Source organism: Onychostruthus taczanowskii, unplaced genomic scaffold (assembly GCF_017590055.1).
Source record: "Onychostruthus taczanowskii isolate IOZ18803 unplaced genomic scaffold, ASM1759005v1 scaffold593, whole genome shotgun sequence".
In the NCBI taxonomy this organism is placed as follows: domain Eukaryota; kingdom Metazoa; phylum Chordata; class Aves; order Passeriformes; family Passeridae; genus Onychostruthus; species Onychostruthus taczanowskii.
In genome coordinates, this window is record NW_024503602.1 from 1 (window position 1) to 12,124 (window position 12,124).

The 12,124-nt window shown below is 47.8% G+C and overlaps 1 protein-coding gene across 1 annotated transcript; it reads left to right on the plus strand.

Annotated features, from left to right (window-relative positions):
• The first annotated feature begins 4,856 nt into the window (after positions 1-4,856).
• On the plus strand, positions 4,857-12,118 carry RNF20 (ring finger protein 20). Its single transcript, XM_041418283.1, is given in 11 exon segments — positions 4,857-5,028; positions 5,151-5,318; positions 5,438-5,585; positions 5,732-5,914; positions 5,985-6,127; positions 7,099-7,277; positions 8,063-8,243; positions 10,166-10,345; positions 10,541-10,676; positions 11,314-11,435; positions 11,745-12,118. Coding segments are annotated over 11 exon segments (1,878 nt in total). The 5' UTR covers positions 4,857-4,899; the 3' UTR covers positions 12,054-12,118.
• The last annotated feature ends 6 nt before the right edge of the window (positions 12,119-12,124 follow it).

Below are 12,124 nucleotides of genomic sequence, written 5' to 3' on the forward strand. Positions count from 1 at the left end.
GGCCTGAGGGGGGCGCTGCGCTCGCGCAGCAGAGCGCGGCAGAGCCGGGGCTGCGGGCACAGCGCGGGCGGGGCGGCTCCCGGGGCTGGCCCGGCTCCGCACGGCAGGGCGAGGTGAAGACCCCCTCTTTCTTTGGCTGCAATCATCCTTCTGCCTTTGCTTTGCAGCACAACCCCTAACCAGCAAGGCAAGCGCAGGAACTTTCAGAAAGTCGAAACTGACGAATCCCATCAGAAAGTCTTGCTCTTTGTTCAGTGAAAGCAAAATCACTCTTTGTTCTGCATAGCCCATAGTCAGGAAAAAGGTCTTAGTCTAAATAGCTTCCTTATTTTGTTTGGGGTTGCAAAAAGCTCCTCACTTCCAAGCAGACAGGTCAAATGGGAGAAGGGGAAATGATGAAGAGACTTGAAGACATTCTTTTGGACACCCTCCAGCCCCTCAGTGTCCTTCCTGAATTGTGGGGCCCAGAACTGGACACAGCACTCGAGGCGTGGTCTCCCCAGTGCTGGACGCAGGGCGCCAATCACTGCCCTGGCCCTGCAGCCACACCATGCCTGGCACAGAACGTGTTGTCCATATTCACCATCTCCGACACACCCTCCGACGGGTTCCGTCTGGCCGGGACACGGCTCCATCAGGGGGCGGCAGGGAGGCGGCTGCTCTGCTGGGGCCGCGTGTGGGCAGGGGCGGCTTTGCCCGTGCCGCCATCTTTGGTGTGAGTGCCGGCACCAGCATCGGGTGAGGGCAAGGCAGCGCTCCCCTGACGGGTGGGGGCAAAAGGGCGGCTGGACAGGGTGATGGTGGGTCTGTGGGGCAGCCTGGGGCCAGGGAGAGCCGGGAGATGGCCATGTGGAGGATGCAGGGATCGCTGGGGGCTGGAGGCAGCGCACACCTGCGGAAGGAGGGACAGGCCCATGGCGTGTACAGCTGGTGCTGTGGGAAGATGGCAGGGACAGGAGCAGGACTCCTGCGGGATGTGGGAGAGTGGAGGAGGTGTGGGAGCGGCTTCACACAATTAATCTTCGAAGAACAGGGACGAAAGCAGAACACCCTCGCTATTGGAGGGCAGCAAGGGCGTGGCCTCTCCAGTGCCGAATGCAGGGGGACAATCACTGCTCCGACCCTGCTGCCACACTACGGCAGGTACAGAACGTTTAGCCCACATCAAGCACCCCCACCGCCCTTCCCGCCCCGTCCGGCCGGGACACGGCTCCATCTAGGGGCGGGCAGGGAGGCGGCCACTCCGCCGGCGCCGCGTGTGCTGGGGCGGCTCCGCCCGCACCGCCATCTTTGGTGCGGGTGAGGCCGCCGGCGTCTGGCGCAGCTGCAGCCCCGCCATGTCGGGCGAGGGCAAAGCGGCGCCTCCATGACGGGTGAGGGCGAAATGGCGGCCGGAAGGGGCGGCCGGTGGCGGCCATTGCCGGCCATTGCCGGCGGGACGGGGCGCGGCGCGGCGGCGGCGGCGGAGTAAGCGGTAGCAACAGCAGCGACGAGGCGGCCGCGGTGGGTCTGTGGGGCGGCCTGGGGCCAGGGAGATCCGGGAGCTGGCCGTGTGGAGGACGCAGGGGTCACTGGGACCTGGAGGTAGCGCACACCCGCGGAGGGAGAGACGGGCCCGCGGCGTGTCCGGCTGGCGCTGTGGGAAGATGCCGGGGACAGGGGCAGGACCCCCGCGGGATGTGGGAGAGCGGAGGAGGTGTGGGAGCGGCTGGTGCGTGTGGGAAACTGACCCACAGAATTGATTCAGAATCGGTCGGGTTGAGGTCACCCTGTCCAGCCTCCCTGCCAAGACAGAGTCACCTGGAGCAGGTGACAGAGGAACACATCCAGGTGGGTTTGGGATGTCTCCAAAGGGGGAGAGTCCACGACGTCCGTGGGAAGCTGTTGCAGTGCTCTGCCACCCTCATTGTTTTTCCTCATGTTGAGGTGGAACTTCTTGGGTTTTAGGGTATAGCCACGGCTCCTCATCCTGTTGGTGGGTAGCACTGAAGAGTCTGGACCACCCTCTTGGCACTCACCTTGGAAATAATTATGTGCATTAATGAGATCCCCCTCCCAGTATTCTCCAGACTAATCTGGCCCAGATATCACAGCCTCTTTTTATAAGAGAGATGCTCCAGAGTCCTCATCATCTTTATGGCTGCCACTGAATCCTCTCCATCAGCTCCTTGTCTTTGTACTGAGGAGTCCAGAACTGGACACAGAATGCCATCCATGCCATGCTAGGGCCAGGCAGAGCAGAGGGTTGGGACTTTTCCCCTTTTTCTTCCAATGCTTAAAGTATTCCTGCTGAGCCTGACCTGAAGCCATGGAAAAATCCCTATTAGGCTTGTGGATGGGTCATCGTTTGACTGGAGTTCCTGCTGGGAAGTATAAACTCAAATAGCAGTTTTTAAATCTGTCCAGTGCTTTTATTCCAGTTGTTCTGTATCTGTACATAAATTCAGGTTTGTATTTGTACAGTGTAGTTTCTGTACTGTAGCAGGAACATCAGGTGGTGGCAGATGTAATAAAGGTTTCAGATTTAGTTGTAAAATGGTAGTAAATAAAAAGAGAAAATCTAATTTAAGTTTCAATCGGTAGGGCTTGTCATCAGAAATCCACCTTTTTTTAAAGTAAATACAGAATGAGTAAGTAAAACTTAATCTGTTAGCAGAGCAGATCAGCTGTTCTGTGTCAAAAAGGAAATAAATATGACATTCAAAGAAGTGTATATTCATGCTTAGAGTTCTTTACCTCTTCTGTGTGTGAGCAGCAGAAAGGATTCTCAGGCACTGGAAGGGGCTGCCCACCAGGGAGGTGCTGGAGTTCGTGTCCCTGGCTGGACGTGGCACCCAGTGCCATGGTATGGCTGACAGGGTGATGTTGGTTCATAGGTTGGACTCGATCTCAGAAGTTTTTCCCATTTTAAATGATTCTCTGATTCTGTGAAAGAGAGGGTCTGTGGCCATACAAAATTGATGGTTTGGGGTCTGGTGTACAGTGTGTGAGGACGTGGTGAGAGGGGAGATGGAGCTGAGGGGAATGGTGCCAGGACGCAGTGGAAGGGATATGTTGTCCCGGGACAAAAAGTGTGAAAGGCAGTGAACAGTGGTGGCTTGCTGGACTGACAGGGGACAGATGTGATGTTTTTTAGTGACAGCTGTTCCCTTCCAGTGCTCTCAGAATTCCAGCTAAAGTCAGTGCTGCTGCTAAGAGAAGTAAGATGGTTCAGTGGCAGTTCTCTTTCTTGATAAATTTGAGATGTAATTTAATGTTTCTGTTAAAAGATACCTCACAGGATCCCCATATGTGCTGTTTCAGTAACTCACTTAGAAATAATCTTTACACTATTTTACATACAATGAAGGGCAGTGTTGAGCTGAGATGCTCTTGAAATGCTGAGATTTGGCAAAGGAATGTACCAGCTTCATCTTCAAATGGCAATAGCCTTGTTACTTTCAGTAGAACTGCTCAATTAAAGCAGATAAGAACTGGAAGGTTCAGTTTCTAACCCCTGGTTTGACTGTAAATGCCATTATAGGATTAAATGGAAGTCAGGTTTTACTTGTATGGTCTGCAATTTATTCACTTCTTGTTTCATTCAGTCTGACACAGCCTCAGTGGCTGTGGGAGAAGAATGCGGCTCACATCTAGTGAAGATCTGATTAGTTCCGTTTTTTATCTCCAACTGTTCCATTTCTGTTGGAAATCTTTTGAGAATACACTTGTAATTTTGCTCAAAAATATTTTAGAGAACTACAGGAAATACTGTTCAGACACGAGAAAAGCCTGTTTTAATGTTGAGGATGATCAAGCACTAGAGAGGCTGCCCAGAGCCATGGCTGGGTTTCTGTGCCTGGAGATGCTCAGGCTGCCTGGACAGGGCCCTTGGCAGCCTGCTTTGGCTGAGCCTGCTTCATGCAGGAGCACAGGGCCAGTGACGTCCAGTCCTCCCTTGCAGCCCCAGCTGTTCTGTGATTCTCTATTAGTCCAGACTGCTTTGAGTTAGGAACAGGTTCTCTTCAAACATGTTGGCATCTCTCCTGGTACACAGCAAAACTCTTGAAATGGGTCTTTACAAGCCTTGGCATCGAGTTGCTTTTCAGTTCCGTAGGATTTGTGAGCTCTCTACGTACAGGGCTCATTTATTTCCAGGATGTTGCTGCCCTCAGCTTTGACTGGCTTTGTGTGTAGGCTCGATAGGAACAGTTTGTTGTGCAGTGAACTGGTGCACATATACACTGTCTCAGTTGTTTGCCAAAGTCTAACCTGGTTCATTTCTGTTAATGCAGAAAAGCAGAGAGTGAACCTCTGGAGAATGAAGATTTTTTTTGCAAAGAGGGTGATGAGGTACAGTGCTTCTATTTTAATGTTACAGAGCATATTATCTTACATATATGTTACAGAGTGGATATTTTCCCCATGAACTTTTTGCTTGCAGTGCAGATCCTGCTGTTGTCTTTTACTGCTAATGTTGGACCAGAGTGTGAGTCAGCACAGGCTGGCACAAACTCCCAGTTAGAGCACAAGGAATAGATTTGTTTCTGTTACCTTGCTCCTTGCGGGGTCCCCAAAGCAACACCTGGGCAGAGGTGCAGTATTAGAGATGTGGTCTCCCTTAAACTCAGCCTGTGCCAGAGAATCGCTGCCTTGGGATCACTGCCCAGCTGCAAGGTCACTTGAGTGATTTACAGTCTTCCTTACCAGTCTTCCACTTTTAATCCATTCCTCCCAACAAATATTTTTCAAAATCTTTCTGGTCCCATGATCTTTGCTGTTTTGAGCATTTTGCTACTCTGATGGGTCAGCTCATTGAAAAACCCAAATCAAATTGACTGCATGGATGTTTTTTTAATAGTGTTCTTTAATGTTCAGGAAGAGGTTGGAGAAGGTGGGAATCTGTACACTTCAGCCACCATGTCTGGGATTGGCAATAAACGGACAGCTGGAGAGCCTGGCCCTTCTGCACGTCCAGAGAAGAAGGCAGGGGTTGAAGATTCGGGCACCACTGTGGAGACCATTAAACTTGGTGGTGTTTCTTCAGTGGTATGTCTTCCTTGCATATCCCCAGTTCACCTTTTGGTTATTTCATCTGGAGGCAGAAATGTCTCTGGGGTCACGAACAGCCCTTCTGTGACCTGGCCTGTGTGCCATGTGCCTGTGCCCAGGAGGAGCTGGACATCCGGGCCCTGCAGACCAAGAACCGGAAGCTGGCGGAGATGCTCGACCAGCGCCAGGCCATCGAAGATGAGCTGCGGGAACACATTGAGAAGCTGGAGCGTCGGCAGGCCACCGACGATGCCTCTCTGCTGATCATCAACCGCTACTGGAATCAGGTTGGTAACAGCTTTTGCTACTTCATGTGCACTGTTTTCTTCTCTCCCCTGTACCACTGCACTCCTTTTGTTCACATCCATTCTTTATCTTGTCTTGCCTTACCTGTCCCATCATTCAGTTTGATGAAAATATCCACATCATCCTTAAACACTTTGACCTGGACCAAGGTCTTGGAGACATTTTGTCTGAAAGAAAAGCACTGGTGGTGCCAGAACCTGAACCAGACTCTGACAGTAATCAGGAGCGCAAAGATGAGAGGGAACGAGGTGAGGCACCTGTCTGGGGACAGTGGGAAAGGTGGATTTCAGCTGTGGACAATGCTTGGCAGAGACTTTTTTTTGTGATTGTAAAGAGCAGTGATACACTACCTTCTAGAGCACACTTACTTTTTTTCATCTCTTCATGTTCCCAGGGGAAGGACTGGAGCCAGCATTCTCCTTCCTGGCCACTCTAGCCAGCAGTACCAGTGAGGAGATAGAATCTCAGCTGCAGGAGCGTGTGGAGTCCTCCCGCCGTGCTGTTGCCCAGATTGTGACAATGTATGACAAGCTACAGGAGAAGGTGGATGTGGTGTCTCACAAGCTGAACAGTGGAGGTATGACCAAGGTGGCAGGTATTCAGGAACGCTTATCTGCCCTCACCTTAGACCTGATCCTTCTTTGTAGATATTAAGGTCTAGTCCTTCTCATGTGCATTTATTTTCCAAAATGAATTTGTTTGGCTGAATACCTACCTGTCACACGAGAATGGACGGCTGCAGGAACTGGCTGATGTTCTTCAGGAGAAGCACAGAGTCATGTCTCAGGAGGTATAAAAAGGAGAGAGAGAGAAACCTGCTTTAGGGTCCTGCTTAGCATAATTTATAGTTCCCATAGATTGGAAGATACCTCATTTCCTTGGAGAGGCACAGGAGAAGCACGGTTTGAAAGTTACAAAAACAGTTGTTGTTGTGGAAAGTGGTACATAGATTTTCTGTATAAATCAGATTGATTTGGTTCCCATAAATTGGAAGGCAGCTCATTTCCTTGGAGAGGCACAGGAGGAGCATGGTTTGAAAGTTATGAAAAAGAGTTGTTGTTGTGGAGAGTGGTACATAGATTTTCTGTATAAATCAGATTGATTTGCTTGTTACATGACTAAAGGAAAGGATATAAGCAAGTCAGTGAGCTGAATGGATTTAACTTTTGAAGAAAGGGGGAGAGCAGAGAAACTGGGGGCAGGTGATGCTGAGGTGGCTGTGTTCCAGGTGGCTGTTCCAGACAGTTGGGGTGACATCTCTGTCATTCTGAATTCCTTGTTGTTTGACAGTGTAATCATATTAGTTACAGGATGATCGCAATTGTTAAAGTATTCACATTATTAGCAACATTTTTATGAGAGATTTCAGTTCATTTAAAAATTGTGTTAATGCTGGTCTTGCTTAGCATTAGACCTCTGAGCACATAGGTGCTCTGTAGGAGTAGATGGACATAGGGATTGAAAAGATTAAAATCCAAAAAAGCCTTTGAATTAGCTGAGGTGGCTGCCTCTGTATTCTGCCAGATATTACCAGCTTCCTGCTCTTTCTCCATTTTCAGTTTTGTCTTATTTTTCTTGCTGTCTTGGGATTTGGCCAGTATAAAATTCAGGACTGAGTTTTAATAAAGTTCATGGAATAGTCTGTCAGCACAGCAAAAAGTAAAAAAGCACATGATGAGTAAGAGAAAAATTACTCCGGAGCAACAGCAGGAAAAGTTGGCTCTATGCAATCTGCTGGCTGGAGCACTCCTTTGATTGCAGTTCTCCAAGCTGCAAGAGAGGGTGGAGACAGCGGAATCCCGGGTGTCTGTCCTGGAGACCATGATTGATGACCTTCAGTGGGACATTGACAAGATCCGCAAGAGAGAGCAGAGGCTCAACCGCCACCTGGCCGACGTCCTGGAGCGAGTAAATTAAAATCCAAAAAAGCCTTTGAATTAGCTGAGGTGGCTGCCTCTGTATTCTGCCAGATATTACCAGCTTCCTGCTCTTTCTCCATTTTCAGTTTTGTCTTAATTTTGTTGCTGTCTTGAGATTTAGCCAGTGTAAAATTCAGGACAGTTCATGGAATGGTGTGTCACCACAGCAGAAGGTGAAAAGCACATGATGAATAAGAGAAAAATTACTCCGGAGCAACAGCAGGAAAAGTTGGCTCTATGCAATCTGCTGGCTGAAGCACTCCTTTGATTGCAGTTCTCCAAGCTGCAAGAGAGGGTGGAGACAGCGGAATCCCGGGTGTCTGTCCTGGAGACCATGATTGATGACCTTCAGTGGGACATTGACAAGATCCGCAAGAATGCTGGTCTTGCTTAGCATTAGACCTCTGAGCACTTAGGTACTCTATAGAGTAGATGGACATAGGGATTGAAAAGATTAAAATCCAAAAAAGCCTTTGAATTAGCTGAGGTGGCTGCCTCTGTATTCTGCCAGATATTACCAGCTTCCTGCTCTTTCTCCATTTTCAGTTTTGTCTTATTTTTCTTGCTGTCTTGGGATTTGGCCAGTATAAAATTCAGGACTGAGTTTTAATAAAGTTCATGGAATAGTCTGTCAGCACAGCAAAAAGTAAAAAAGCACATGATGAGTAAGAGAAAAATTACTCCGGAGCAACAGCAGGAAAAGTTGGCTCTATGCAATCTGCTGGCTGGAGCACTCCTTTGATTGCAGTTTGGTCAAGTTACTTGACTGCTCAGTCTGTGACTGCTCTTACTGCATGAACAGATAGGTTGTTAGCACTCTCAGGAGACACATTAACAGTAGGATTTACAAGCAGTTTATCCCAACAGTTTGAGGAGATGAATGCAGAGCTGGAAGAGAATAAAGAGCTTGCTGGAAATCGCCTTAATGAATTGGAGGAACTACGTCAGGATCTTGAGGAAGTAACAACACAGAATGAAAAGCTCAAGGTGAGACACCTGCAGCTGTGTGAGGATGAAGGTGTTCTGTGGGATGGGCTGCCCTCAGCTTTGCACTGCTGTGTCTGCAGAAAACCTCATTGGCAGTGTCTGTTTTGAGCCTGCTCTTTAGCCGTGTTATGCTTTGCTCCAGGTACAATTCAGCGAGTCTGTCACTCCACTTGCAGCTCAGGGCGTTGGTGACACCGTGTGGCCACCGTTGGAAATTGTAATGGTTTCCTGTCCGTGTCCCGTTCTGATCTTTGAATCCATTTTAACCATGTCTGGTTAAAACTGGTTTCACCTCTTTACCCACTTCCACTTTCCCCATGCTCTGTGCAAGTGGAAACCAGAGAACACAATCAGGGAACTTGTGTGGGGAGAGAGGTTCTTGAAAGAATCAGTGAACGTCTGTCTTCCCCACTGTGGAGGATGGATAGATAGGAAACAGCCTAAGAGTTTGTGATGTTTTAAAGGTGGTAACATAAGAAGCTGTGACTCTGTGGTAGATAAGTATATGATGGAGAGAATAATCCAAAGTTCATCTTAGAGGTCAGTGCCGTTGTAAAAAATGTCTGTCTCAACAACCTACATCCAGAGATCTGATGCTAGGAACTGTCTTGAGGCACCTCTGAATTCTATTTATCCACATGAGTTTGTTTAGAGAGAAGTGGTCTTTAGCTTACAGTTTTTTTCCCCCCTTAATTTTAAGCTGAATGCATGTATATATATGTCTGTTTCTCTGCTGCTAGTCACAATCATTTGCTAACTTTTTTTTTTTCTAGGAGTTCAGTTCTATACCTCTGGGTTTTTTTTCATTTCTCTTTCTGTCAGTTATTATGTCCTACTGATAGAAGGCTAGCATAATGCCTACTTGCATGTGCATTTTCTCTGTTCTGTCATACTTTCTATGTGTCCATCTTTATTGATCTGGGTGTTCACAATTTATTATGTTTTCCAAATTCATATCTTTGAGAGAAACTATTTCAGGACCCGAGAGTCAAAAACTTCTGTCATGTGGTTGTGCAGGAGAAGCAGCCTAGTGCATGCAGGGAACACAGACTCTTTTTAACATTGGTACTGAAGCATGTCACTTGGACCTCCTTCACAGCAATGCTATTCAAGTTCTCCTTTTGTGTTTGCTTGTGGCAGCTTGAGTCACTGTTCTGAGAGACAGAAATGCAAAGGCAAGGGGATAATTTTTGGTTTTGTGGCATTTTCTTGTGTCACTACCAGGTGGAGTTGAGACGGGCAGTGGAAGAGGCTGTGAAGGAGACCCCGGAATATCGCTGCATGCAGTCCCAGTTTTCTGTTTTGTATAACGAGAGTCTCCAGCTGAAGGCACACCTTGACGAGGCCCGCACGCTGCTCCACAGTGGTTTTTAGCTTACAACTTTTTTTCCCCCCTAATTACTTTTAAGCTGAATGCAGGTATATATGTGTCTGTTTCTCTGCTGCTAGTCACAGTCATTTGCTAAATATCTTTATAAGGAGAATTCAGTTCTGCATCTCTGGGTTTTTTTTAAATTTCTCTTTCTGTCATTATATCTTACTGGTAGAAGGCTAACATATTGCCTACTTGCATGTGCATTTTCTCTGTTGTAGCTTACTGTTAGGGTACTTATTTCAACTTCAGCCCACTTCTTGCATTTCAACCTTTGTGCCTGAACATGTTTCTTTTCCAGCCTGTATTCAGCTGCTGTTTTGTGTTACCAGGATAAAATGACCCAAGGATGACTCCATATCTACGTGGGAGATGAGAGAATATTGCCAGGCTGTGGTGCTGGCTAACAGTGTCGCTTTGCTGCTGTGTTCTCACTGTGGTCTGTCTCCCTTTCTCCAGGAAGGCCCAGGAGAGTCAGAAGGAGATGAAACAAATGCAAAGGCAAGGGGATAATTTTTGGTTTTGTGGCATTTTCTTGTGTCACTACCAGGTGGAGTTGCGACAGGCAGTGGAAGAGACTGTGAAGGAGACCCCGGAATATCGCTGCATGCAGTCCCAGTTTTCTGTTTTGTATAACGAGAGTCTCCAGCTGAAGGCACACCTTGACGAGGCCCGCACGCTGCTCCACGGCACCCGTGCCACACACCAGCGCCAGGTGGAGCTGATTGAGGTAACACCTCTGCTCCCTCGGCCTGGGAGCTCTGTCGTGCCACCAGCCAGCACTGCTGGGTCTGCGTGCCTCTGAAAATGCTCAGGAAACTGACATTTCTGGCACTAATTCGGGCTCTTGTGGTACCTGATACTGATGAGGTGAGAGACACTCCAGGTTCAAAGCACCAAGTTCTGTTTCCTTTTTGTTCCGCAGAGGGATGAGGTCAGCCTTCACAAGAAGCTGCGTACTGAGGTGATTCAGCTGGAGGACACCCTGGCACAAGTTCGCAAAGAATATGAGATGTTGAGGATAGAGTTTGAAGAGACACTTGCTGCCAATGAGCAAGCAGGTATGGTGTTGTTCTGCTGTGCCTACAAACACACACCACCTACCCACCAATGCCCATTAGGGGCTACAGTGCGCTAGAACACTTGAGTTGATTCCTTGTTACTGTTAAATACTTGTTCTGGCAGGTCACTTCATCTAAAAAAACAAAGCTCTTCATCTGTTTTACTGGGAGACCAGTTCCATGTTATCTGACTTCTTCTTAGATGCTGCATAGTAGATACAGTTTGCTAACAATTTGGTTTATAGCAGGATATTTTGCATTACTTTCCAAGTGTGTAAGGACAATCTAGATATCAAAGCAGTAATTCTTAAATTTCATCAGAGGAAATAAATTACTTCTGAAGTAGCATTTAAATCCTATTTTTTTATGTAACATGACACATTTCCCTTAGGATCGTGGGCATAAAAATAATGTTAAGTGGGAACTTAAGGATTGTGAATTTGCAAGGACTTATTGTTGTGCGTAAAACTGGCACGACTTTCTTTCTGCAAGTATTTTGTGTTGCTCTGTTATGTGGCAGAATGGTGAGTCTTATTTTGTTTGTCATTGTCACTTAGCTTGTTCTCCATCTCCATGAAAGTCCTCAAGAAAGTTGACAGAAGCGTGGTTTGTTGCAGAGGTGTTTCTGTTTTTGCAGGCCCCATTAATCGGGAGATGCGTCACCTCATCAGCAGCCTCCAGAATCACAACCACCAGCTGAAGGGAGAGGTGCTGAGATACAAGCGCAAACTGAGAGAGGCCCAGTCTGACCTGAGCAAGGTAACACAGCAGGAAGTGCCAGAAAAGAGGGGAAAGTGCTTAGGAAAAGGGGGAATGCTGTCACCTTGCCAGCAGTATCAACCTTTCTGATACACTGTGCAGGATGCAGTGAAATTTTCTGTGGAGCTGCACTCTGCTGTGTCCTTTGACCAAATGAATGCTCTTCCTTTGTAGCTGTGTAGTGCTCCACGAAAAGAGGGCATGGAAGCATGGATCTGGGAAGACAAGGGAGAAGGGGGTGAGGAAGATTCCTGGCTAAGAACTTAAATCTTTGTTTTCTTGGTCATCTCTCTTTCTGTTCCATGCCAGATCCGCTCTTGTAGTGGCAGTGATCTCCTCCAGTCCCAGTCCAGCACTGAAGACACAAAGGAAGAACCTGCAGAGATCAAGCAGGAGCCTGATGATCCTTATGCCCAAGTGACTGTTCCCAAGGCTGCTTCTGAAGATGTTAATGAGATGAAGGCCAGGTGAGATGAAGAGGAACGAGAGCGGGAAAAGCAGAAACAGAAGGAATCAGAGAAGGAGAGAGAGTCCAAAGAGAAGGAGAAAGAGAAACATGAAGATGGAAGAAAGAAGGAGGCTGAAGTGATCAAGCAGTTGAAGTCTGAGCTCAAGTAAGAGTTGTTGTTTCTCCCTTTCCTGTGGGAGCAGTGCCCAAGCCTGGTGTGTTCACGTGTTCTTGCTTTTAC